Consider the following 27968-nt stretch of genomic DNA (forward strand, 5'->3'; position numbering starts at 1 on the left):
GGGGACTTTTGAGGGAATTTTTTTGCATTTTTGGGAATTTTGGGGCAATTTTCCGGGATTTTTTTTTGGGAATATTTTTGGATTTTTTGGGGGATTTTTGGGGGAATTTTTTGGGCTTTTTTTGGGAATTTTTTTGGGGAATTTCTCATCCATCCCCCAAGTTTCCCGGGAACATGTGAGATCCAACCAGGCTGGAAATTTGGGAAATCTCCCCGGAGGGATTTTGGGATCCCAAAGGTTCTGCCAGCAAATCCGGATTTGGGAAAATTGGGAATTCTGGGGAGGAAAAGAGGGAAGGAAAAACCGGAGCGGAGAAAAGCGAGGGATCCGGATCCGAGCAGAAGGAGGAGTCTGGAGAAGAAAAAAAATTGGGATTTTTATGGGGAAAATTGGGAATTTTATGGGGAAAAATTGGGGTTTTATGGGGAAAAAATTGGGAATTTTATAGGGAAAAATCGGGAGTTTGGGGGATTTTTTATGGGGAAAAATTGGGATTTTTTATGGGGAAAAATTGGGATTTTATGGGGAAAAATTGGGATTTTTTGGGATTTTTTAGGGGGAAAAATTGGGATTTTTACAGGGAAAAATTGGGGATTTTATGGGGAAAAATTGGGATTTTTAGGGGGAAAAATTGGGATTTTTAGAGAGAAAAATTGGGATTTTTGTGAGGAAAAATTGGGGGTTTTATGGGGAAAGATTGGGATTTTAATGGGGAAAAATTAGGGGTTTTATGGGGAAAGATTGGAAATTTTATGGGAAAATAGGGGTTTTGGGGGAAAATTTGGGATTTTTATGGGGAAAAATGGGGATTTTATAGGGAAAAATTGAGGGGTTTATGGGGAAAAATTGGGACTTAAGGGGAAAATTGGGATTTTGGGGAAATTGGGAGTTTTGGGGATTTTTAGGGGAAAAACTGGGGGTTTTGGGAGAAAATTGGGATTTTTATGGGGAAAATTGGGAATTTTACAAAGGAAAAATTGGGATTTTGGGGGATTTTAGGGAGAAAAATTGGGACTTTTATGAAATATGGGAATTTTATGGGGAAAAATTGGGATTTTGGGGAAAAATTGGGATTTTGGGAAATATTGGGATGTTTTGGGGAAATTGGGGTTTTGGGGAAAAACTGGGGTTTATGGAAGTGGGATTTTGGGGGATAAAATTGGGATTTTATTTGGAAAAAAAGGGGATTTTATGGGGAAAATTGGTATTTTTATGGGGAAAATTGGGATTTTTATGGGGAAAATTGGGATGTTTTGGGGGGAAAATTGGGATTTTTGGGGGGAAAATTGGGATTTTTTAGAAGGAAAAATTGGGATTTTCATGGGGATTTTTTAGAGGGAAAAATTGGGATTTTTGGGGATTTTTATGGGGAAAAAATGGGATTTTGGGGGATTTTTTATGGGTAAAAATTGGGATTTTTGAGGATTTTTTGGGGTAGAAATTGGGATTTTGGGGATTTTTTTAGGGGGAAAAATGGGAATTTTATGGGGAAAAATTGGGATTTTTGGGGATTTTTTAGGGAGAAAAATTGGGACTTTTATGGGGAAAAATTGGGATTTCTATGGGGGGGAAATTGGGATTTTTATTGGGAGGAAATGGGGATTTTCATGGGGAAAATTGGGATTTTTATAGGGGAAAAATTGGGATTTTGAGGATTTTAAGCGGGAAAAATGGGAATTTTATGGGGGAAAATTGGGATTTTCGGGGATTTTTAATGGGGGAAAATTGGGAATTTTATGGAGAAAAATTGGGATTTTTATTGGGAAAAATTGGGGTTTTTATCGGGGAAAACTGGGATTTTATGGGGAAAAAATTATTATTTTTGGGAGGAAAAACTGGGATTTTTGGGGGTGAAATAATTGGGATCTTTTGGGGTGGAAATTGGAGGTTTTGGGGTCTCACCTGGCGGCCCCAGCGGGATGAAGTGCTCCAGGTACCCTGGCGGTTTCTTCCTCCTCTTGGCCTCAATCCCAAAAGGATCTGTGGGGTCAGAGGGTCCCAAAAAATCCCAAAATATCCCCAAAAAATCCCAAATTCCCTGCAAAAAAACACGCCGAAGGCACCGAAAACCCAAAATCCCATAAATCCCCCAAAATCCCCAAAAAAAACCCCAAAATCCCCAAAAAAACCCCCCAAAAAATCCCAAATTCACTGAAAAACTGCACTGAAGGCACCAAGACCCCAAAATCCCCTAAATCCCAAAAATCTCCAAAAAATCCCAAAAAAAAATACCCCAAAAATCCCAAATTCCCTGAAAAACCGTGCCCAGGGAACCGAGGCCCCAAAATCCCATAAATCCCAAAAATCTCCCAAAAAATCCCCCAAAAAAATCCCAAATTCCCTGAAAAACTATGCCCAGGGAGCCGAGACCCCAAAATCCCTTAAATCCCAAAAATCTCCCAAAAAGTCCCAAAAAATCCCCCAAAAAATCCCAAATTCCCTGAAAAACCGTGCCCAGGGAACCGAGACCCCAAAATCCCATAAATCCCATAAATCCCAAAAATCTCCCCAAAAAATCCCAAAAAATCCCAAATTCCCTGAAAAACACTGGAGGCACCGAGACCCCAAAATCCCCTAAATCCCCTTTTGGGGATTTTTTTCTTTTGGGATTTTGGGGGTTTGGGGGATTTCGGGGATTTTTTGGGATCTCTTTTGGGGTCTCTTTTGGGATTTTGGGGGTTTTGGGGTCTCTTTTGGGATTTGGGGGTCTCTCGGGATTTTTTGGGGGGATTTTGGGGTTTGAGGTCTCTTTGGGGATTTTGGGGTTTGGGGTCTCTTTCGGGATTTTTTTTTGGGATTTTGGGATTTTGGGATTTTGTGGATTTTGGCATCTCTTTTGGGATTTTGGAGGTTTTGGGGTCTCTTTGGGGATTTTGGGATCTCTTTTGGGGTTTTGGGGATTTTTTGGGATCTCTTTTGTTATCGCTTTTGGGATTTTGGGGATCTCGGGGATTTTGGGGTCTGTTTTGGGATTTGGGGGTTTTGGGGATTTAGGGGATTTCAGGGATTTTGGGATCTCTTTTGGTGATTTTGGGGATTTCAGGGATTTTAGGATCTCTTGGGATTTTGGGGATTTCGGGGTCTCTTTGGGGATTTAGGGATTTTGGGGGTTTTGGGGATTTGGGATCTCTTTTTGGATTTGGCAGATTTTGGGGTCTCTTGGGATTTTGGGGATTTCAGGGTCTCTTTGGGGATTTTGGGGTCTCTTTTGGGATTTTGGGGGGTTTTGGGGATTTTGGGATTTGGGGAGTTTTGGGGATTTTGGGGGTTTTGGGGTCTCTTTTGGGATTTAGGGGAGGGGGCTCTTTTGAGGATTTTGGAGATTTAGGGGATTTGGGGGATTTTGGGGAGAGGTCTCTTTTGGGATTGTAGGGTCTCTTTTGGGATTTTGGGGATTTTTTTTGGATTTTGGGGATTTAGGGATCTCTTTTTGGGGTTTGGGGTCTCTTTTAGGATTTGGGGGGTTTTGGGGATTTTGCGGTCTCTTTGAGGATTTTTGGGATTTTGGGGTCTCTTTTGGGGTCTCTTTTGGGATTTTGGGGATGGGATCTCTTTTGGGGTTTTTTTGGGGGATCTTTTTGGGGATTTTTTAGGGGTTTTCGGGGTCTCTTTTGGGGATTTGGGGGTTTTGGGGTCTCTCTTGGGGATTTAGGGGATTTCAGGGATTTAGGGGATTCGGGGTCTCTTTTTGGGATTTTGGGGTTTGGGGATTTAGAAGATTTTGGGGAGGAATCTGTTTTGGGATTTTGGGGTCTCTTTTGGGATTTTTGGGGGATTTTTTGGGGGATTTTTTGGGGATTTTTGGGGATTTCGGGGTCTCTTTTGGGATTTGGGGATTTTGGGGTTTGGGGATTTTGGGGTCACTTTTGGGGATTTTGGGAAGGAATCTCCTTTTGGGATTTTTTGGGGGATTTTGGGATTTCAGGGATTTTGGGCTTTTTGGGGATTTAGGGATCCCTTTTGGGATTTTGGGGATTTTTTGGGATCTCTTTAGTTATCGCTTTTGGGATTTTGGGGATCTTGGGGATTTCAGGGTCTCTTTCGGGATTTTTTGGGGGATTTCAGGGTCTCTTTTGGGGTCTCTTTCAGGATTTTTTGGGGGATTTTGGGGTCTCTTTCGGGATTTTTTGGGTGATTTCGGGGTTTCTTTTGGGGTCTCTTTTGGGATTTTTTGGGGTCTCTTTGGGGTCTCTTTTGGGATTTTTTGGGGGGATTTTGGGGTTTCTTTCAGGATTTTTTAGGGGATATCGGGGTCTCTTTGGGGTCTCTTTCGGGATTTCGGGGATTTTGGGATTTGGGGTCTCTTTCAGGATTTTTTGGGGGATTTTGGGGTTTCTTTCGGGATTTTTTGGGGGATTTCAGGGTCTCTTTTGGGGTCTCTTTCAGGATTTTTTGGGGGATTTCAGGGTTTCTTTTGGGGTCTCTTTCGGGATTTCGGGGATTTTGGGATTTGGGGTCCCTTTCGGGATTTTTTGGGGGATTTCAGGGGTCTCTGGGGTCTCTTTCAGGATTTTTTGGGGGATTTTGGGGTCTCTGGGGTCTCTTTCAGGATTTTTTGGGGGATTTTGGGGTTTCTTTCAGGATTTTTTGGGGGATTTCAGGGTCTCTTTTGGGGTCTCTTTCGGGATTTCGGGGATTTTGGGATTTGGGGTCTCTTTCAGGATTTTTTAGGGGATTTCAGGGTCTCTTTGGGGTCTCTTTCAGGATTTTTTTGGGGGATTTTGGGGTTTCTTTCGGGATTTTTTGGGTGATTTTGGGGTCTCTTTTGGAGTCTCTTTCGGGATTTCAGGGATTTTGGGATTTGGGGTCTCTTTCAGGATTTTTTGGGTGATTTTGGGATCTCTTTTGGGGTCTCTTTCGGGATTTTGGGATTTGGGGTCTCTTTTGGGATTTTTGGGGGGATTTTGGGGTCTCTTTTGGGGTCTCTTTCAGGATTTTTTGGGGGATTTTGGGGTCTCTTTGGGGCCCCTTTCAGGATTTTTTGGGGGATTTCAGGGTTTCTTTTGGGGTCTCTTTCGGGATTTCGGGGATTTTGGGATTTGGGGTCTCTTTCAGGATTTTTTGGGGTTTTTTGGGGTCTCTTTGGGGTCTCACCTGCTCCCGAGAGCTCCTCCAGCACGTCAGGCATTCCTCGCTTGCGCTTCACCTTCACCCCATAGGCGTCTGGGGGAGAGAGGTAATTAGCGGGAGCTCGTTAATTAGCGGGGAACCTCGGTAATTAGCGGGAAACGACCTCCCATTATCGGGAAAACCTCGTTAATTACCGGGAAACTACCTCCCGTTAATTAGCGGGGAAACTCGTTAATTACCGGGAAACCCACTCCCATTAATTACCAGGAAAACCCCGTTAATTACCGGGAAACTACCTCCCGTTAATTAGCGGGAAAGCTCGTTAATTACCAGGAAAACCTCGTTAATTACCGGGAAACTACCTCCCGTTAATTAGCGGGGAAACCTCGTTAATTACCGGGAAACTCACTGCCATTAATTACCAGGAAAACCCTGTTAATTATCGGGAAACTACCTCCCGTTAATTACCGGGAAACTGCCATTAATTACCAGGAAAACCCCGTTAATTACCGGGAAACCTTGTTAATTACCGAGAAACACACTGCCGTTAATTACCGGGAAACTACGTCTCGTTAATTAGCGGGGAACCTCGTTAATTACCGGGAAACCCACTGCCGTTAATTACCAGGAAAACCCCGTTAATTATCGGGAAACTGCCTCCCGGTTAATTAGCGGGGAAAGCTCGTTAATTACCGGGAAATCCACTGCCGTTAATTACCAGGAAAACCCCGTTAATTACCGGGAAACTGCCTCCCGTTAATTACCAGGGAAACCTCGTTAATTACCGGGAAACCCACTGCCGTTAATTACCAGGAAAACCCCGTTAATTACCGGGAAACTACCTCCCGTTAATTAGCGGGAAAACCTCGTTAATTACCGGGAAAACCAGAAGGCGTCGCTGCAGACGCTGTCGGTGAGTCGCTGCAGGTACACCTCCACCTGCACACCTTACCCCGTTATCCTGGTACCCATTCCCGTTATCCCGGTTATTTCCGGTACCCATTCCCGGTTATTTCCGGTACCCATTCCCGGTTATTCCCGGTACCCATTCCCGGTTATTCCCGGTACCCCCGGGGGTTATTACCGGGGTCTCTGGGCAGGTAGGTGAACCGGAAGGCATCGCTGCAGACACTGTCGGTGAGTCGCTGCAGGTACACCTCCACCTGCACACCTTACCCCGTTATCCCCGTTATTCCCGTTACCCATTCCCGGTTATTCCCAGGGGTTATCCCCGTTATTCCCGGTATCCCCGGGGGTTATTACCGGGGTCCCGGGGCAGGTAGGTGAACCGGAAAGCATCGGTGCAGACGCTGTCGGTGAGGCGCTGCAGGTACACCTCCACCTGCACACCTTACCCCGTTATCCCCGTTATTCCCGGTACCCATTCCCGGTTATCCCCGGTACCCATTCCCGGTATTACCGGGGTCCCGGGGCAGGTAGGTGAACCGGAAAGCGTCGCTGCAGACGCTGTCGGTGAGGCGCTGCAGGTACACCTCCACCTGCACACCTTACCCCGTTATCCCAGGTGTTATCCCCGTTATTCCCAGTACCCACTCCCGGTATTACCGGGGTCCCTGGGCAGGTAGGTGAACCGGAAGGCGTCGCTGCAGACGCTGTCGGTCAGTCGCTGCAGGTACACCTCCACCTGCACACCTTACCCCGTTATCCTGGTACCCATTCCCCATTATCCCCGTTATTCCCGGTACCCATTCCCGGTATTACCGGGGTCTCGGGGCAGGTAGGTGAACCGGAAGGCATCGCTGCAGACGCTGTCGGTGAGTCGCTGCAGGTACACCTCCACCTGCACAGGTTCGCGCAGCTCCAGCTGCCGGTAGGGAGGAGTGCGCAGCACGATCGCCACCTGGCGGTGAACGTCCGCCTGCGAGAAATCCGCGCGCGCTTCCCACGACTCCTTGCGGAACACCACCGCGATGTCCTCTGGGGAATACAGGGTTAATTTGGGGTGATTTGGGGTTATTTGGGGTGAATTTGGGGTTATTTGGGGTTGGGGAGGGATGAACCCAAATCCGCGCGCGCTTCCCACGACTCCTTGCGGAACACCACCGCGATGTCCTCTGGGGAATAGAGGGTTAATTGGGGTTAATTGGGGTTAATTTGGGGTTATTTGGGATTGATTTGGGGTTATTTGGGATTGATTTGGGATTTGGGGTTGGGGAGGGATGAACCCAAATCTGCCCGCGCTTCCCACGACTCCTTGCGGAACACCACCGCGATGTCCTCTGGCAAATATAGGGTTAATTTGGGGTTATTTGGAGGGAATTTGGGATTATTTGGGGTTTGGGGTTGGGGAGGGATTGGGGTTTGGGGTTGGGATTTGGGGTTAGGAAGGGATAAACCCAAATCCGCCCGCGCTTCCCACGACTCCTTGCGGAACACCACCGCGATGTCCTCTGGGGAATAGAGGGTTAATTTGGGGTTAATTTGGGGTGAATTTGGGGTGATTTGGGGTTTGGGATTGGGGAGGGGTTTGGATTTGGGGTTAGGAAGGGATAAACCCAAATCCGCCCGCGCTTCCCACGACTCCTTGCGGAACACCACCGCGATGTCCTCTGGGGAACATGGGGTTAATTTGGGGTTAATTTGGGGTGAATTTGGGGTTATTTGGGGTTGATTTGGGATTTGGGGTTGGCAAGGGCTAAACCCAAATCCGCCCGCGCTTCCCACGACTCTTTGCGGAACACCACCGCGACGTCCTCTGGCAAATATAGGGTTAATTTGGGGTTAATTTGGGGTGAATTTGGGGTTATTTGGGGTTTGGGATTGGGGAGGGATTGGGGTTTGGGGTTGGGGTTTGGGGTTGGGGAGGGATAAACCCAAATCCGCCCGCGCTTCCCACGACTCCTTGCGGAACACCACCGCAATGTGCTCTGGAATTTGGGGTTAATTTGGGATTGATTTGGGGTTTGGGGTGAATTTGGGGTTATTTGGGATTGGAATTTGGGGTTGGGGAGGGATAAACCACCCACGACTCCTTGCGGAACACCACCGCGATGTCCTCTGAAATTTGGGGTTATTTGGGGTTAATATGGGGTTATTTGGGGTGAATTTGGGGTATTTGGGGTGAATTTGGGGTATTTGGGGTATTTGGGGTTAATTTGGGGTGATTTGGGGTTGATTTGGGGTGAATTTGGGGTTGGGGAGGGATAAACCCAAATCCGCCCGCGCTTCCCACGACTCCCTGCGGAACACCACCGCGATGTCCCCAGGTGTGTTTGGGTGTCCCAGGTGTGTTTTTGGTGTATTTCGGGTGTCCCCAGGTGTCCCCAGGTGTATTTTGGGTGTGTTTTTGGTGTCCCCAGGTGTGGTTTTGGTGTCCCCAGGTGTATTTTGGGTATCTCCAGGTGTCCCCAGCTGTATTTTGGTGTCCCCAGGTCTTCCCAGGTGTATTTTGGTGTCCTCAGGTGTGTTTTTAGTGTATTTTGGGTGTATGTCAGGTGTCCCCAGCTGTATTTTGGGTGTATTTCGGGTGTCCCCAGGTGTCCCCAGGAGCATTTTTGGCGTCCCCAGGTGTATTTATTTCAGTGTCCCCAGGTGTCCCCAGGTGTATTTCAGTGTCCCCAGGTGTATTTTTGGTGTCCCCAGGTGTGTTTTTGGTGTATTTTCGGTGTATTTCAGTGTCCCCAGGTGTATATTTCAGTGTCCCCAGGTGTCCCCAGGTGTGTTTTGGGTGTATTTCAGGTGTCCCCAGGTGTATTTCAGTGTCCCCAGGTGCGGTTTTGGTGTCCCCACGTGTGTTTTTGGTGTCCCCAGCTGTTCCCAGGTATCCCCAGGTGTGTTTTTGGTGTCCCCAGGTGTATTTCAGTGTCCCCAGGTGTCCCCAGGTGTATTTTGGGTGTATTTTTTGTCTCCCCAGGTGTGTTTTTGGTGTCCCCAGGTGTATTTTGGGTGTATTTTTGGTCTCCCCAGGTGTGTTTTTGGTGTCCCCAGGTGTGTTTCGGGTGTATTTCAGTGTCCCCAGGTGTCCCCAGGCGTATTTCAGGTGTCCCCAGGTGTATTTTTGGTGTCCCCAGGTGTCCCCAGGTGTATTTTTGGTGTCCCCAGGTGTGTTTTTGGTGTCCCCAGGTGTCCCCAGGTGAATATTTCAGTGTCCCCAGGTGTCCCCAGGTGTCCCCAGGTGTATATTTCAGTGTCCCCAGGTGTCCCCAGGTGTGCTTTTGGTGTATTTTTGGTGTCCCCAGGTGTGTTTTTGGTGTCCCCAGGTGTCCCCAGGTGTGTTTTCGGTGTCCCCAGGTGTATTTTTGGTGTCCCCAGGTGTTTTGGGTGTACCTTTCTGCACCTTGTCGCAGAGCAGGTAGAGCTCCTCCCCGCCGGTGCACGGCCCGCTCTCCTTGTTCATCCGGCAGATCCGCAGCTCCGACGTGTTCGTCGATTCTGCAAAATCGGGACAGTTTTGGAAATTCTTTTTTTTCCTATTTTTTGGAAATTTTTTTTGATTTTTTTTTTAGATTTTTGGGGAATTTTTAAAAAATTTTTACCGATTTTTTTTTTTTTTTCGATTTTTAAAAGATTTTAAAAAAATAAAATTAAAAAATTTCGGATATTTTCGGAATTTTTGGATATTTTCGGGATATTTCTGGGATATTTTTGGGATATTTCTGGGATATTTTTGGGATTTTTTGGAATTTTTCAAGGTATTTTCGGGATATTTCTGAGATATTTTTAGGATATTTTTGGGATTATTTTTGGGATTATTTTCGGGACATTTTCGAGATATTTTTGGGACATTTTCGGGATATTTTTGGGACATTTTCGGGATATTTTTGGGACATTTTCGGGATATTTTTGGGACATTTTCGGGATATTTTTGGGACATTTTCGGGATATTTTTGGGACATTTTCGGGACATTTTTGGGACATTTTTGGGACATTTCTGAGATATTTTCGGGATTTTTTGGGATATTTTCGGGATATTTTTGGGATTATTTTTAGGATTTTTTGGGATATTTCTGGAATATTTTTGGGATATTTTTGGGACATTTTCGGGATATTTTCGGGATATTTTTGGGATTATTTTTAGGATTTTTTGGGATATTTTTGGGTCATTTTTGGGATATTTTTGGGACATTTTCGGGATATTTTCGGGATATTTCTGAGATATTTTCGGGATTTTTTGGGATTATTTTTAGGATTTTTTGGGATATTTTTGGGACATTTTTGGGGTATTTTTGGGACATTTTTGGGATATTTTTGGGACATTTTCGGGATATTTTCGGGATATTTCTGAGATATTTTCGGGATTTTTTGGGATATTTTTGGGATTATTTTTAGGATTTTTTGGGATATTTTTGGGACATTTTTGGGATATTTTTGGGACATTTTCGGAAAATTTTTACTGATATTTCTAAAATATTTCGGGAATTTTTGGGATTATTTTAGAGATTTTTATGATATTTTAGGAAATTTTAGGGTATTTTAGGACATTTTGGGATATTTTAAGACATTTCGGGATATTTTACTGATATTTTAAAATATTTTCGATTTTTGGGATATTTTAGGATTTTTTAGGATTTTAAGATATTTTAGGACATTTGGGATATTTTTAGGAAATTTGATATTTCGATATTTAAAAAAATTTTGGGAATTTTAAGATATTTTCGGAGATATTTTTGGATTATTTTAGGATTTTGAGATATTTTTGACTAGATATTTTTGGGAAATTTTAGGGATATTTTCATATTTTAGGGATATTTTAGGATTTTTATATTGCATTTTGGATATTTTTTACATTTCGGGAAAAATATTTTAGGATATCTACAGAATATTCAATTTTAGGATTATTTTAGAAATTTTAGGATATTTTGGGAAATTTTTATTAGACATTTTGAGATATTTTACATTTAAGGATATTTTTGGGGTCTTTTGAGATATATTTTAGGAATATTTTACAAGATTTTACCCACAGGAAATTTTTGAGATTTTTAAAATTTTTATGATATTTTTAGAAATTTATATTTTGGATATTTTTGAATATTTTGGGATTTTAAGAATATTTTAGGATTTTATAACAGGACATTTTTGGGTATTTTGGGACATTTTTGGGAAATTTTGGGACATTTCGGGATATTTTGCGATATTTCTGAGATATTTTGGATTTTAGGATATTTTGATTTTTGGGATATTTGGGGACATTTTGGGGTATTTTGGGACATTTTTGGGATATTTAGGACATGATATTGGGATATTTCGAATATTGATTTTGGGGATATTTTAGGATTTTTAGGAATTAGACATTTGGGATTTTGGACATTTTGGGATATTTTTGGGACATTTTCGGGATATTTTCGGGATATTTCTGAGATATTTTCGGGATTTTTTGGGATATTTTCGGGATATTTTTGGGATTATTTTTAGGATTTTTTGGGATATTTTGGGACATTTGGGATATTTTAGGACATTTTCGGGATATTTTAGGGATATTTCTGAGATATTTTCGGGATTTTGGGATCTTTTTAGGGATTATTTTAGGATTTTGGGTTATTTTAGGGACATTTTTGGGATATTTTGGGCCATTTAGGGATATTTTCAGGATATTTTTGGGATATTTTCAGGATATTTTTGGGACATTTCTGGGATTTTCAGGATATTTTTGGGACATTTTCGGGACTACTTTCAGGAAATTTTGGGGATTTTTTTGGGATATTTCTGGAATATTTTTGGGATATTTCTGGAATATTTTTGGGATATTTCTGGGCCATTTTTGGGATATTTCTGGGCTATTTTTGGGGTGATTTTGGGCTATTTTTGGGGTTATTTTGGGCTATTTTTGGGGCTATTTTGGGCTATTTTTGGGGTGATTTTGGGCGATTTTGGGACTCACTCTTGTCGAAGATGGGCTGGGAGAGCACGGGGCTGAGGCTCCTGGGGATCCCCGAGTGATCCCGAAATGAGGCTTGGAAACAAATCCTGACCACGTTGAGATCAACCTCCTGGTGGTTCCGCAGGGATCCCGCTGGAAAAATGGGAAAAAACGGGAAAAACTGTAAAAAAAAGTGAAAAAATGGGAAAAAAATGCAAAAAAATGAGAAAAAATGACAAAAAATGAGAAAAAAATGGGAAAAAAATGGGGAAAAATGGGGAAAAAATGGAAAGAAATTCTGACCACGTTGAGATCAACCTCCTGGTGGTTCCGCAGGGATCCCGCTGGAAAAATGGGAAAAATGGGAAAAATTGGGGAAAAAATGGGAAAAAAATGGGAAAAATGAGAAAAAATGGGAAAAAAATGGGAAAAAATGGGAAAAAATGAGAAAAAATGGGGAAAAAATGGAAACAAATTCTGACCATCAACCTCCTGATGAAACTGAGAAAAACCAGGGAAAAAACTGGGAAAAAATGGGAAAAATGGGGAAAAAATGGGAAAAAATGAGAAAAAAAGGGAAAAAAATGACAAAAAAATGGAAAAAAATGAAAAAAAAAGAGAAAAAATGGGAAAAAATGGGGGAAAAATGGAAACAAATCCTGACCACGTTGAGATCAACCTCCTGGTGGTTCCGCAGGGATCCCGCTGGAAAAAATGGGAAAAAATGGGAAAAACGGGAAAAAATGAGAAAAAAATGGGAAAAATGGGAAAAAATGGGAAAAAATGGGGAAAAAATGGGGAAAAAATGGGGAAAAATGGGGAAAAAATGGAAAGAAATTCTGACCACGTTGAGATCAACCTCCTGGTGGTTCCGCAGGGATCCCGCTGGAAAAATGGGAAAAATGGGAAAAATGGGAAAAAACTGAGAAAAAATGGGAAAAAATGGAAAAAAATGAGAAAAAAATGCAAAAAAATGAGAAAAAAATGGGAAAAAAAGGGAAAAAATGGGAAAAAAATGGAAACAAATTCTGACCATCAACCTCTTGATGAAACTGAGAAAAAACAGGGAAAAAATGGGGAAAATGGGGAAAAAATGGGGAAAAAAGGAGAAAAAAATGAGAAAAAATGGGGGAAAATGGGGAAAAAATGGGAACAAATCCTGACCACGTTGAGATCAACCTCCTGGTGGTTCCGCAGGGATCCCGCTGGAAAAATGGGAAAAATTGGGAAAAAATGGGAAAAAAATGGGAAAAAATGGGAAAAAAAGGGAAAAATTGGGGAAAAAAGGGAAAAAATGAGAAAAAAATGGGAAAAAAATGGGAAAAAAATGGGAAAAAAATGGGGAAAAAATGGGAAAAAAATGGGAAAAAAATGGGAAAAAAATGGGAAAAAAATGGGAAAAAATGGGAAAAAATGGAGGAAAAATGGAAACAAATCCTGACCATCAACCTCCTGATGAAACTGAGAAAAACCAGAGAAAAAATGGGAAAAATGGGGAAAAATGGGAAAAAAGGAGAAAAAATGGGGGAAAATGGGGAAAAAATGGGGAAAAAATGGGGAAAAAAATGGGGAAAAAAAATGGGGGAAAAAAATGGGGAAAAAAAATGGGGAAAAAATGGGGAAAAAATGGGGAAAAAATGGGGGAAAAATGGAAACAAATTCTGACCATCAACCTCCTGGTGAAACTGAGAAAAAATGGGGAAAAATAATGGGAAAAAACAGGGAAAAAACCCAGAAAAAACTGAAAAAACCCAACAACAAACCAGGAAAAAGTGGGAAAAGGATGAGAAAGTATAGAAAATAAGAGGAAAAAAAAGGGGAAAGATCCAGAAGAAAATTGGGAAAAACAGGAAAAAATGGGGAAAAATAGGGGAAAAATTGAGGGAAAAAGTGAAAAAACCCAACAATAAATCAGTAAAAAATGGGAAAAGGATGAGGAAATATGGAAAACCAGGAAAAACCAGGAAAAAGCAGGAAAAAACAAGAAAAAGAATTGGGGAAAACCAGCAAAAAATTGGAAAAACAGGAAAAAAATGGGGAAAAATAGGGAAAAAATCCAGGGAAAATGTGAAAAAACACAACAATAAATCATGAAAAAATGGGAAAAGGATGAGAAAACATGGAAAAAGCAGAAAAATCCAGAAAAAAAACAAGAAAAAACAAGAAAAAATGGGAGAAAACCAGCAAAAAATTGGGAAAAACAGAAAAAAAATAGGAAAAAATAGGGAAAAAATTCAGGGAAAAAGTGAAAAAACCCAACAATAAATCAGGAAAAAGTGGGAAAAGGATGAGAAAACATGGAAAAAGCAGGAAAATCCAGAAAAAAAACAAGAAAAAACAAGAAAAAATGGGGGAAAACCAGCAAAAAATTGGGAAAAACAGAAAAAAAATAGGAAAAAATGGAAAAAAACCAGAAAAAAGTTAAAAAACTCAACGACAAATCAGGAAAAAGTGGGAAAAGGATGAGAAAATATGGAAAAAACAGGAAAAAAACCAGGAAAAACCAGGAAAAACCAGGAAAAACCAGGAAAAACCAGGAAAAAAATAGGAAAAAATCCAGAAAAAAGTGAAAAAACTCAACGACAAACTAAGAAAAGAGGAAAAACTGAGAAAAGGACAAGAAAACATGGAAAAATCAGGAAAATCCAGGAAAAAACAAGAAAAAAATGGGGGAAAATTTAAAAAAAAATTTGAAAAGACAGGAAAAAATTAAGAAAAAATAGGGAAAAAATCCAGGGAAAAAGTGGGGAAAAAACCCAAAAAACCAGGAAAAAGTGGGAAAAGGATGAGAAAGTATAGAAAATAAGAGGAAAAAAAAGGGGAAAGATCCAGAAGAAAATTGGGAAAAACAGGAAAAAATGGGGAAAAATAGGGGAAAAAATCCAGGGAAAAAGTGAAAAAACCCAACAATAAATCAGTAAAAAATGGGAAAAGGATGAGAAAATATGGAAAAAGCAGAAAAATCCAGAAAAAAAACAAGAAAAAACAAGAAAAAATGGGAGAAAACCAGCAAAAAATTGGGAAAAACAGAAAAAAAAGGAAAAAACAGAAAAATAAAAGGAGAAAAACATGGAAAAAGCAGGAAAACAGGAAAAAACAGGGAAAAATGAGAAAAAAATTGGAAAAAAATTGGGAAAAACAGAAAAAATAATGGGGAAAAAAACCAGAAAAAAGTGAAAAAAACAAACAACAGATCATGAAAAAGTGGGAAAAGGATGAGAAAATATGGAAAAAGCAGGAAAAAAAGGAAAAAATGAGAAGAAAAAAAAATGGGGAAAATTTGGGAGAAACAGAAAAAAATTGGGAAAAAATAGGGAAAAAAATGAGAAAAAAGTGAAAAAATTCAACAGTAAATCAGGAAAAAGTGGGAAAAGGATGAGAAAACATGGAAAAACAAAAAACAAAAACAAAAAAAAAAAAAAAAAAAAAACAAAAAAAAAAAAAAAAAACAAAAAAAAAACCCAAAAACAAAAAAAAGGAAAAGGATGAAAATATGGAAAACAGGAAAACCAAGAAAAGCAGGAAAAACAAAAAATGGGGAAAAAAACAGGAAAAAAAATTGAAAAAACAGGAAAAAAATAGGAAAAAATTGGGAAAAAATTCAGGGGAAAAGTGAAAAAACCCAATAACAAACCAGGAAAAAGTGGGAAAAGGATGAGAAAATATGGAAAAAGCAGGAAAATCCAGAAAAAAACCAAGAAAAAACAAGAAAAAATGGGGGAAAACCAGCAAAAAATTGGGAAAACCAGAAAAAAAATAGGAAAAAATAAGGAAAAAAATCAGGGAAGAAGTAGAAAAAAACCCAAAAAAACAGGAAAAAATGGGAAAAGGATGAGAAAATATGGAAAAAGCAGGAAAATCCAAGAAAAAGCAGGAAGAAAAAAGAAAAAAAATGGGGGAAAAGCCACAAAAAATAGGAAAAACAGGAAAAAAATAGGAAAAAATAGGGAAAAAATTCAGGGAAAAAGTGAAAAAAACCCCAACAAAACAGGAAAAAGTGGGAAAAGGATAAGAAAATGTGGGAAAAGCAGGAAAATCCAAGGAAAAAGCAGGAAGAAAAACAAAAAATGGGGAAAAAAACAGGAAAAAAATTGAAAAAACAGGAAAAAAATAGGAAAAAATTGGGAAAAAATTCAGGGAAAAAGTGAAAAAACCCAACAATAAATCAGGAAAAAGTGGGAAAAGGATGAGAAAACATGGAAAAAGCAGGAAAATCCAGAAAAAAACCAAGAAAAAACAAGAAAAAATGGGGGAAAACCAGCAAAAAATTGGGAAAACCAGAAAAAAAATAGGAAAAAATAAGGAAAAAAATCAGGGAAGAAGTAGAAAAAAACCCAAAAAACCAGGAAAAAATGGGAAAAGGATGAGAAAACATGGAAAAAGCAGGAAAATCCAAGAAAAAGCAGGAAGAAAAAAGAAAAAAAATGGTGGAAAAGCCACAAAAAATAGGAAAAACAGGAAAAAAATAGGAAAAAATAGGGGAAAAATTCAGGGAAAAAGTGAAAAAAACCCCAACAAACCAGGAAAAAGCGAGAAAAGGATAAGAAAATGTGGGAAAAGCAGGAAAATCCAAGGAAAAAGCAGGAAAAAAAGGGAATTTCTCACCTTTGAAGGGATCAATGCCGAGCTGCAGCTTTTTCTCAATCGCTGCTTCGATTTCCTTCTTCTTCACACACTGAATGCCCAGATTGCTGAAACTGCCAAAATTCCCAACATTCCCAATTTTTCCCAATTTTTCCCAATTTTTCCCAGTTTTTTCTGCCCCTTCCCGACTCCCTCACCCCCAAAAAACACCAAAAACCAGCAGGAAATGCCAAAAAATGAGGGAAATCTTTGGGAATTTTGGGAAAATGGGATTTTTTGGGATATTTTTGGATTTTTCGATGGGTTTGGAGCTTGGAAAATCACTCAGAAATTCTGAAAAAATGGGGAAATCCCGGAAAACTCCCCGGAATTCCTGATTTTTTGGGATTTTTCCAGAACTCCTGGTTTTTCCCTGTGCCAGGGGTTGCCCCACACACAAAAAAACCCCAAAAAAACCAAAAACCAAAAAACCCAAAAAAATCCATGAAAATGGGAAAAATCCCGGAAAAATCCTGGGAAACTCCCCAGAATTCCCAATTTTTTGGGGATTTTTTTTGATTTTCCCTTTTTTTTCCTTTGCCTGGGGTTGCTCTGGGGTCGCAGCAGCACCAAAATTACCCCAAAACCACCAAAAAAACTCCAAAAATGCTGCAAAAATGCCCCAAAAAATCCAGAAAAATACGAAAAATCCCGGAAAACTCCCCAGAATTCCCGATTTTTGTGGATTTTTCCAGAATTCCCATTTTTAATCTGTGCCTGGGGTTTTTCTGGGAATTCAGCAGCACCAAAAATGCCCCAAAACACCCCAAAAAACCCCAAAAAAATGCTGCGAAAATGCCAAAAAAATCCACAAAAATTGGGAAAAATCCTGGAAAACTCCCTAAAATTCCCGATTTTTCCAGAATTCCCATTTTTTCCCTGTGCCTGGGGTTGCTCTGAGGTCTCTGAAACACCAAAAATGCCCCAAAACCACCCAAAAAATGCTGCAAAAATCAAAAAAATGCCCAAAAAATGCTCAAAAAATTCAAAAAAAAGGAAAAAATCCCAGAAAACTCCCAAAAATTCCCAATTTTTTTGGATTTTCCCATTTTTCCCTGTGCCTGGGGTTGCTCTGTGGTCTCAGCAGCACCAGAAACACCTCAAAACCACCCAAAAAACCACCAAAAATCCCCAAAAAACGCTGCGAAAATGGGAAAAATCCCAGAAAAATCCCAGAAAACGTCCCAAAATTCCATATTTTTTTGGGATTTTCCCATTTTTACCTGTGCCTGGGGTTGCTCTGAGGTGTCTGAAAGACCAAAAATGCCCCAAAACCACCCAAAAAACGCTGCGAAAACCCAAAAAATGCCCCAAAAATGCCCCAAAAATTCAAAAAAAACAGGAAAAATCCCAGAAAACTTCCCAAAATTCCCAATTTTTTGGGGATTTTCCCATTTTTACCTGTGCCTGGGGTTGCTCTGGGGCCTGAGCAGCACCAAAAGTGCCCCAAAAACCCCAAAAAACGCTGCGAAAACCCCAAAAACCCCCGAAAAATAGGAAAACTCCTGGAAAAATCCCAGGAAACTCCCTAAAATTCCCAATTTTTTTTGGATTTTCCTGGAATTCCCAATTTTTACCTGTGCCTGGGGTTGCTCTGTGGCCTGAGCAGCACCAAAAATGCCCCAAAACCACCAAAAAACGCTGCGAAAACCCAAAAAATGCCCCAAAAATGCCCCAAAAATTCAAAAAAAATGGGAAAAATCCCGGAAAAATCCCAGAAAACTTCCCAAAATTCCCAATTTTTTCTGGATTTTCCCGGAATTCCCGATTTTTACCTGTGCCTGGGGTTGCTCTGGGGTCTGAGCAGCACCAAAAATGCCCCAAAACCACCAAAAAAACACCAAAAAATGCTGCGAAAATGGGAAAAATCCTCGAAAATGGGAAAAATCCCAGAAAAATCCCGGAAAACTCCCCAAAATTCCCAATTTTTCCCAATTTTTTGGGATTTTCCCATTTTTACCTGTGCCTGGGGTTGCTCTGGGGTCTCAGCAGCACCAAACATGCCCCAAAACCACCAAAAAATGCTATGAAAACCCAAAAAATGCCCCAAAAATTCAAAAAAAAGGGAAAAATCCCAAAAAAATCCCAGAAAAATCCCTAAAATTCCCAATTTTTTGGGGATTTTCCCATTTTTACCTGTGCCTGGGGTTGCTCTGTGGCCTGAGCAGCACCAAACATGCCCCAAAACCACCAAAAAATGCTACGAAAACCCAAAAAATGCCCCAAAAATGCCCCAAAAATTCATAAAAAAAGGGAAAAATCCCAAAAAAATCCCAGAAAACATCCCAAAATTCCCAATTTTTCCGGAATTCCCGATTTTTACCTGTGCCTGGGGTTGCTCTGAGGTCTCAGCAGCACCAAAAATGCCCCAAAAGCCACAATGAAAACCCCAAAAACCCCCGAAAAATGGGAAAAATCCTGGAAAAATCCCAGAAAACTCCCTAAAATTCCCAATTTTTTCTGGATTTTCCCGGAATTCCCGATGTTTACCTGTGCCTGGGGTTGCTCTGGGGTCTGAGCAGCACCAAAAATGCCCCAAAACCACCAAAAAACGCTGCGAAAACCCAAAAAATGCCCCAAAAATGCCAAAAAAATTCAAAAAAAAAGGGAAAAATCCCAGAAAAATCCCAGAAAACTCCCCAAAATTCCCGATTTTTTGGGATTTTCCCATTTTTACCTGTGCCTGGGGTTGCTCTGAGGTCTGAGCAGCACTAAACATGCCCCAAAACCACCAAAAAACGCTGCGAAAACCCAAAAAATGCCCCAAAAATGCCCCAAAAATTCAAAAAAAATGGGAAAAATCCCGGAAAAATCCCAGAAAACTTCCCAAAATTCCCAATTTTTTCTGGATTTTCCCGGAATTCCCAATTTTTACCTGTGCCTGGGGTTGCTCTGGGGTCTCAGCAGCACCAAAAATGCCCCAAAACCACCAAAAACCACAAAAAAATCCCAAAAAACCCTCAAAAAATGGGAAAAATCCCAGAAAAATCCCAGAAAACTCCCAAAATTCCCAATTTTTTTTGGATTTTCCCGGATTTCCCGTTTTTACCTGTGCCTGGGGTTGCTCTGGGGTCTGAGCAGCACCAAAAATGCCCCAAAACCACCAAAAAAACACCAAAAATGCTGCAAAAATGGGAAAAATCCCGGAAAAATCCCGGAAAAATCCCGGAAAATGTCCCAAAATTCCCAATTTTTTGGGATTTTCCCGTTTTTACCTGTGCCTGGGGTTGCTCTGTGGTCTCAGCAGCACCAAAAGTGCCCCAAAACCACCAAAAAACCACCAAAAAATGCTGCGAAAATGGGAAAAATCCTGGAAAAATCCCAGAAAACTCCCTAAAATTCCCAATTTTTCCCAATTTTTTTGGATTTTCCCATTTTTACCTGTGCCTGGGGTTGCTCTGGGGTCTCAGCAGCACCCTGCAGAGCCCCTGGGCACAGTCTTTGCCCACCAGGCCGTGGGGATGAACTCGGTGAGGCCAATCCTTCCACACCAGGCAGGCTGTCACTGTCACCTCCGGGATGCCCTGGCAGTTCAGCAGCTGGGGAAAAACGGGGAAAAATTGGGGAAAAAATTTGGGAAAAGTCTGGGAAAAAATGGGAAAAATTGGGGGGAAAATGGGGAAAAAATGGGAAAAAATTTGGGAAAAAAATGGGGAAAAAATGGGAAAAAAGGGGGAAAGTAATGGGAAAAAAGGGGGAAAAAAATGGAAAATGGGGAAAAATGGGGAAAAAAGGGAAAATGGGGGAAAATGGAAATGGGAAAAGGGAAAAAATGGGGAAAATGGGGAAAAATGGGAAAAGAAACACAACCGGAAAAGTCTGGGAAAAAATGGGGAAAAATCTGGGAAAAATCTGGAGGAAATCTGGGAAAAGTTAGAGAAAACTCGGGGAAAAATCTGGGAAAAATGGGGGAAGAAATGGGGAAGAAATGGGGAAGAAATGGGGAAGAAATGGGGAAGAAATGGGGAAGAAATGGGGAAGAAATGGGGAAGAAATGGGGAAGAAATGGGGAAAAGTCTGGGAAAAGTCTGGGAAAAGTCTGGGAAAAGTCTGGGAAAAGTCTGGGAAAAGTCTGGGAAAAGTCTGGGAAAAGTCTGGGAAAAGTCTGGGAAAAGTCTGGGAAAAGATGGGGAAAAGATAGGGAAAAAATGGGGAAAAATTTGGGAAAAGTCTTGGAAAAAATGGGGGAAAAATGGGAAGAAATGGGCAAAAAATGGGGGAAAATTGGGGAAAAAAAAAAAAAAAAAAAAAAAAAAAAAAAAAAAAAAAACCAACCCCAAATCCAACATTTCCCCCAAATCCCACATTTTACCCCAAATCCCATTATTTTTTCCCCCAATCCCATTATTTTCCCCCCAACCACCCCCCAATCCCATTTTTTTTCCCCCCATCCCATTTTTTTTCCCAATCCCACATTTCCCCCCAAATCCCACATTTCCCCCCAACCCACCCACCACCCCCACCCCCCAAACCCAATTCTCCCCACCCCCCAATCCCATTATTTTCCCCCCAAATCCCATTATTTTTCCCCCAAATCCCATTTTTACCAACCCACCAAATCACTTCCCCAAATCCCACATTCCCCAAATCCCACCTCAATCCCATTTTCCCACACTATTTTTTCCCAAATCCCACATTTCCCAATCCCAAATCCCATATTTTCCCCCCAATCCCACCTCGATGGCCGGCAGGGTCTTGTTCTGCTCACAGCTATTTTCCCCCAAAATGCTCCCAGCCGATCTCCCTTCACAAATCCATCCCAAATCCCACATTTTCCCCCCAAATCCCACTATTTTTTCCCCAAATCCCACATTTTCCCCCCAAATCCCATATTTTCCCCCCAAATCCCATTAATTTTTCCCCCCAAATCCCATTAATTTTTCCCCCCAAATCCCATATTTTCTCCTGAAACCCCATTATTTTCTCCCCCAAATCCCATTTTTTTCCCCCAAATCCCATTATTTTTTCCCCAAATCCCATTATTTTTTTCCCCAAATCCCATTATTTTCCCCCCAAATCCTACATTTTCTCCTGAAATCCCATTATTTTTTCCCCCAATCCCATTTTTTTTTCCAAATCCCACATTTCCCAATCCTAAATCCCACCTCGATGGCCGGCAGGGTCTTGTTCTGCTCACAGCTATTCTCCCCCAAATCCCATATTTTCTCCCGAAATCCCATTTTTTTCCCCAATCCCATTATTTTTTCCCCCAAATCCCACATTTTCCAATCCCCAATCCCACCTCGATGGCCGGCAGGGTCTTGTTCTGCTCACAGCTATTCTCCCCCAGGATGCTCCCAGCAGATCTCCCTTCGCAAATCCATCCCAAATCCCACATTTTCCCCCCAAATCCCATTTTTTCTCCCCAAATCCCATTTTTTTCCCCCTCAAATCCCATATTTTCCCCAAATCCCATTTTTTCCCCAAATCCCATATTTTCCCCAAAATCCCATATTTTCTCCCAAATCCCATTTCCCCAAATCCAATTTCCCAAATCCCATTTCCCAATCCCAAATCCCACCTCGATGGCCGGCAGGGTCTTGTTCTGCTCACAACTATTCTCCCCCAAGATGCTCCCAGCTGATCTCCCTTCGCAAATCCATCCCAAATCCCATATTTTCCCCCCAAATCCCACATTTTACCCCTAATCCCATTACTTTTTTCCCCCAATCCCATTATTTTTTCCCCCCAAATCCCATTATTTTGTCCCCAAATCCCATTATTTTTTCCCCCAAATCCCACATTTTCCCCCAAATCCCATTATTTTTTCCCAATCCCCAATCCCACCTCGATGGCCGGCAGGCTCTTGTTCTGCTCACAGCTATTCTCCCTCAAGATGCTCCCAGCCGATCTCCCTTTGCAAATCCATCCCAAATCCCACATTTTCCCCCAAATCCCACATTTTTCCCCAAATCCCATTATTTTTTCTCCCAAATCCCATTATTTTTCCCCCAAATCTCACCTCGATGGCCGGCAGGGTCTTGTTCTGCTCACAGCTGTTTTCCCCCAAATCCCATATTTTCCGCCCCAAATCCTACATTTTCTCCCGAAATCCCATTTTTTTCTGCCAATCCCATTATTTTTTCCCCCCAAATCCCACATTTTTCCCCAAAATCCCATTATTTTCCCCCAAATCCCACCTCGATCCCACCCCCACACTATTCTCCCCCAAAATGCTCCCAGCCGATCTCCCTTCGCAAATCCATCCCAAATCCCACATTTTCCCCCCAAATCCCACATTTCCCAATCCCAAATCCCACCTCGATGGCCAGCAGGGTCTTGTTCTGCTCACAGCTGTTTTCCCCCAAATCCCATATTTTCTCCCCAAATCCCACATTTTCCCCCCAAATCCCACATTTCCCCCCCAATCCCACTATGTTTTTCCCCCCAAATCCCATTTCTTCCCCTAAATCCCATTATTTTTTCCCCCAAATCCCACATTTCCCAATCCCAAATCCCACCTCGATGGCCGGCAGGGTCTTGTTCTGCTCACAGCTATTCTCCCCCAGGATGCTCCCAGCCGATCTCCCTTCACACTCATATCTGAATCTCATCCCTCTCTGCTTGGGCTGCTCCGTGATCACCAGCCGCGGCTTCTCCACCTTCTTCCCCCCTTTTTCTGGGATTTGGGATTCCGATCCCAAATTTTGGGGCCAAAGTTTGGGGTTTGGGGCCAAGGAGAGGCTGCTGAGGCTCTGAGCCAGGCGAGGCTCGCAGCCTCGAGGGATCAGCTTGGGGAGAGTTTTGGGGAGGCTGGGAGGTTGGAATCCGTCCTCCTTCATCACCTCCTCCAGGATTTCTGCGGGAAAAATGGGGATTTGGGGGAGGATTTGGGGGGAGGGTGGTGTGGGGGGGTTTTTTTGGGGTGATGGGTGGGAGGGAATGGAGGGGATTGGGGGTTGATCCTGAATTTGGGGATGGTTTTTAGCTCAGATCCCGAATTTGGGGATGGTTTTTAGCTCAAATCCCGAATTTGGGGATGGTTTTTAGCTCAGATCCCGAATTTGGGGATGGTTTTGTACTCAGATCCCGAATTTGGGGATGGTTTTTAGCTCAAATCCCGAATTTGGGGATGGTTTTTAGCTCAAATCCCGAATTTGGGGATGGTTTTGTACTCAGATCCCGAATTTGGGGATGGTTTTTAACTCAAATCCCGAATTTGGGGATGGTTTTTAGCTCAAATCCTGAATTTGGGGATGGTTTTGTACTCAGATCCCGAATTTGGGGATGGTTTTTAACTCAAATCCCGAATTTGGGGATGGTTTTTAGCTCAAATCCCGAATTTGGGGATGGTTTTTAACTCAAATCCCAAATCTGGGAGTGAATTCCAACTCGGATCCCAAATTTGGGAATGATTTCCATCTCAGATCCCAAATCTGGGAGTGATTTTCAATTCAAATCCCAAATCTGGGAATGATTTCCAGCCCAGATCCCAAATCTAGGGAGGATTTTCAGGCTCAAATCCCAAATCTGGGAATGGTTTTCTACTCAAATCCCAAATCTGGGAGTGAATTCCATCTCGGATCCCAAATCTGGGAGGGATTCCCAGCCCAGATCCCAAATTTGGGAATGGTTTTTAACTCAAATCCCAAATTCCCAAATCCCAAATCCAGGACCGAATTCCAGGGATTTTTGGGGCTCAAATCCCAAATCCCAAATCAATTCCCAATCCCAAATCTGGGAATGATTTCCACCCCAAATCCCAAATCCAGGACCGAATTCCAGGGATTTTCAGGGCTCAAATCCCAAATTCCCAAATCCCAAATCCCAAACCCCAAATCCCAAATTCCCAAATCCAGGACCAAATTCCAGGGATTTTCAGGTCTCAAATCCCAAATCCAGGACCGAATTCCTGGGAATTTCTGGGCTCAAATCCCAAATCCCAAATCCCAAATTCCCAATCCCAAATCTGGGAATGATTTCCACCCCAAACTCCAAATCCCAAATTCCCAAATCCCAAATCCCAATTCCCAATTCCCAAATTCCCAAATCCAGGACCGAATTCCAGGGATTTTCAGGGCTCAAATCCCAAATTCCCAAATCCCAAATTCCCAAATCCCAAATCCCAATTCCCAATTCCCAAATTCCCAAATCCAGGACCGAATTCCAGGGATTTTCGGGGCTCAAATCCCAAATTCCCAAATCCCAAATTCCCAATCCCAAATCTGGGAATGATTTCCACCCCAAATCCCAAATCCCAAATTCCCAAATCCCAAATTCCCAAACCCCAAATCCCGAATTCCCAAATCCAGGACCGAATTCCAGGGATTTTTGGGGCTCAAATCCCAAATCTCCAATCCCAAACCCCAAATTCCCAAACCCCAAATCTCCAATCCCAAATCCCAATTTCCCAAATCCAGGACCGAATTCCAGGGATTTTCGGGGCTCAAATCCCAAATTCCCAAACCCTAAATCTCAAATTCCCAAATTCCCAAATCCAGGACTGAATTCCAGGGATTTTCGGGGCTCAGATCCCAAATTTCCAAATCCCAAATCCCCAAATCCCAAATCCAGGACCGAATTCCAGGGATTTTTGGGGCTCAAACCCCAAATTCCCAAATCAATTCCCAAACCCCAAATTCCCAAACCCCAAATCCCAATTCCCAAATTCCCAAATCCCAAATCCAGGACCAAATTCCAGGGATTTTCGGGGCTCAGATCCCAAATCCAGGACCGAATTCCCGGGATTTTCGGGGCTCAGACCCCAAATTCCCAAATCCAGGACCGAATTCCCGGGATTTTCGGGGCTCCGACCCCACATCCAGCCTCCATCCCGGAGCTCCCCGTCCCTCGCGGCTCCCGCCGCTCCGGCATTCCCGAAAAACTCCCGAAATTCCCGGGAGAAAACGGCGGAAATTCCCAAATCTCGGCGGCGACACTCACCCAAATCATCTGGGAAAAGGGAGAAACGATCCGGTAAGGAACTTCCCGGTGCTTCCGGTGCTACCGGGAGGGGATTTACCGACCCCCGGTATTACCGGGAGGGGATTTACCGATCGCCAGTATTACCGGGAGGGGATTTACCTGCACCCGGTGGGACCGGGAGGGGATTTAGCTATTGCCGGTATTACCGGGAGGGGATTTACCGACACCCGGTATTACCGGGAGGGGATTTAGCTACCCCCGGTATTACCGGGAGGGGATTTACCGACACCCAGTGGGACTGGGAGGGGATTTACCGATCGCCAGTATTACCGGGAGGGGATTTACCGATCCCCGGTATTACCGGGAGGGGATTTACCGATCGCCGGGATTACCGGGAGGGGATTTACCGATTCCCGGGATTACCGGGAGGGGATTTACCGATCCCCGGTGGGACCGGGAGGGGATTTACCGATCCCCGGGATTACCGGGAGGGGATTTACCTGCTCCCGGTGCTCCGTGCGCCACCGGCAGCCCGGGATCCTGCACGGCCGCTCCTGCCGGGTTAGCACCGGGATCGTTACCGGGACAGCCCGAGCTCCGTTTGCCTCCCGTTAGCTCGTCAGCCCACCGCTGTTCCCCGGTGCTCCCTGCCCCGGTTCTGTCCCGGTTCCGTTCCCCCGGTTCTGTCCCGGTTCTCTCCCGGGAGGATCCCAGGTTCCGTTCCCCATGGTTCTCTCCCGGTTCTCTCCCGGTTCCGTTCCCCCGGTTCTGTCCCGGTTCTGTCCCGGGCGGATCCCCCCGGTTCCGTTCCCCCCGGTTCCGTTCCGTTCCCCCCGGTCCTGTCCCGGTTCTGTTCCCCCCGGTCCCGTTCCCCCGGTTCTATCCCGGGCGAATCCCCCCGGTTCTGTCCTCCCGGTTCTATCCCGTTCCCTCCGGTCCCGTTCCCCCCGGTTCCATTCCCCCCGGCTCGGTTCTCTCCCGGTTCTCTCCCGGTTCCGTTCCCCCCGGTTCCGTTCCGGGCGGATCCCCGATTCCGTTCCCCCCGTTCCGTCCTCCCCGGTTCTGTCCCGGTTCTCTCCCGGTTCCGTTCCCCCGGTTCCGTTCCCCCCGGTCCTGTCCCGGTTCCTTTCCTCCCCGTTCCGTTCCCCCGGTTCCGTTCCGTTTTCCCCGGTTCCGTTCCCCCGCTTCTCTCCCGGTTCTCTCCCGGTTCCGTTTCCCCGGTTCCGTTCCCCCGGTCCTGTCCCGGTTCCGTTCCCCCCGGTCCTGTCCCGGTTCCGTTCCCCCCGGTCCTGTCCCGGTTCCGTTCCCCCCGGTCCTGTCCCGGTTCCGTTCCCCCGGTCCTGTCCTGGTTCCGTTCCCCCCGGTCCTGTCCCGGTTCTGTTCCCCCCGGTCCTGTCCCGGTTCTGTCCCGGTTCCTTTCCTCCCGTTCCGTTCCCCCCGGTTCCGTTCCGTTATCCCCGGTTCTGTTCCGTTCCCCCGGTTCTCTCCCGGTTCCGTCCCGGTTCCGTTCCCCTCGGTTCCGTTCTCCCCGGTCCTGTTCCCCCGGTTCCGTTCCCCCCAGTTCTCTCCCGGTTCTGTTCCGTTCTCCCCGGTTCTGTCCCGGTCCCATTCTCCCCGGTTCCGTTCCCCGCGGTTCCGCGCTCACCGAGCGGCAGCGCCATGGCCCGGTAAGGTCCCGGTGCTCCCGGAGCTGCTCCCGGTGCCGTGTCCCGGTGGCGCTTCCGGTGGTCCCAGAGCTGCCGTTCCCGGTGGGGGTCCCGGTGATCCCGGTGGGGGTCCCGGTGGGTGTCCCAGTGGCGGTCCCGGTGGCGGTTCCGGTTCCGGCGGTCCCGGTGGGGGTCCCGGCGATCCCGGTGGGGGTCCCGGGAGTGCCGGTGGGGGTCCCGGTGGGTGTCCCGGTGATCCCGGTGGGTGTCCCGGCGATCCCGGTAGGGTTCCCGGCGGCGTTTCCGGGGATCCCGGTTGTCCCGGTGCTCCCCGAGCTGCCACTCGCGGTGATCCCGGTGGGGGTCCCGGTGGCGGTTACGGTTCCGGGGGTCCCTTTGGGTGTCCCGGTGGGTGTCCCGGTTCCGCTCCCGGGGGTCCCGCTGCCACTCCCGGTGCTCCTGTTGGGGGTCCCGGTGGCGGTTACGGTTCCGGGGGTCCCGGTGGGGATCCCGGTGGTGGTTCCGGTGCTCCCGGTGGGTGTCCCGGTTCTCCCGGCGGTCCCAGTGGCTGTCCCGGTTCCGGTTCCGGGGGTCCCGGTGCCTCTCCCGGTGCTCCCGCTGGGGGTCCCGGTGGCGGTTCCGGTTCCGGGGGTCCCGGTGGGTGTCCCGGTGGGGATTGCGGGGTTCCCGTTGGGGGTCCCGGTGGCGGTTCCGGGGGTCCCGGTGGGTGTCCCGGTGGGGATTCCGGTGCTCCCGGTGCTCCCGTTGGGGGTCCCGGTGGGTGTCGCGGCTGTCCCGGTGCCGCTCCCGGGGGTCCCGGTGCCTCTCCCGGTGCCTCTCCCGGTGCCTCTCCCGGTCCCGCCGCCTCCCCCCGAGGCCGCGCCGCCGCCGGACCTGGAAATCCCCGCGCGGGCCGCGCCGCCATTGGCTGAGAGCGCCGTGACGTC

The 27968-nt window shown here is 44.7% G+C and overlaps 1 protein-coding gene across 1 annotated transcript; it reads right to left on the bottom strand.

The window, feature by feature from the left end:
• Positions 1-13: 13 nt before the first annotated feature.
• On the bottom strand, positions 14-27966 carry RELB (RELB proto-oncogene, NF-kB subunit; the record flags this gene model as incomplete). The annotated part of the gene is made up of 11 exons (XM_085044010.1): positions 14-351; positions 1903-1980; positions 5095-5163; positions 6793-7008; positions 9358-9462; positions 11909-12040; positions 16493-16584; positions 19892-20049; positions 22972-23309; positions 25876-25929; positions 27021-27966. Coding segments are annotated over 11 exons (2394 nt in total), but the record flags the coding sequence as incomplete, so codon positions are not given.
• Between the last annotated feature and the right edge of the window lie 2 nt (positions 27967-27968).

Source organism: Lichenostomus cassidix, unplaced genomic scaffold (assembly GCF_008360975.1).
Source record: "Lichenostomus cassidix isolate B80296 unplaced genomic scaffold, HeHo_3.0 HiC_scaffold_35, whole genome shotgun sequence".
NCBI classification, from domain to species: domain Eukaryota; kingdom Metazoa; phylum Chordata; class Aves; order Passeriformes; family Meliphagidae; genus Lichenostomus; species Lichenostomus cassidix.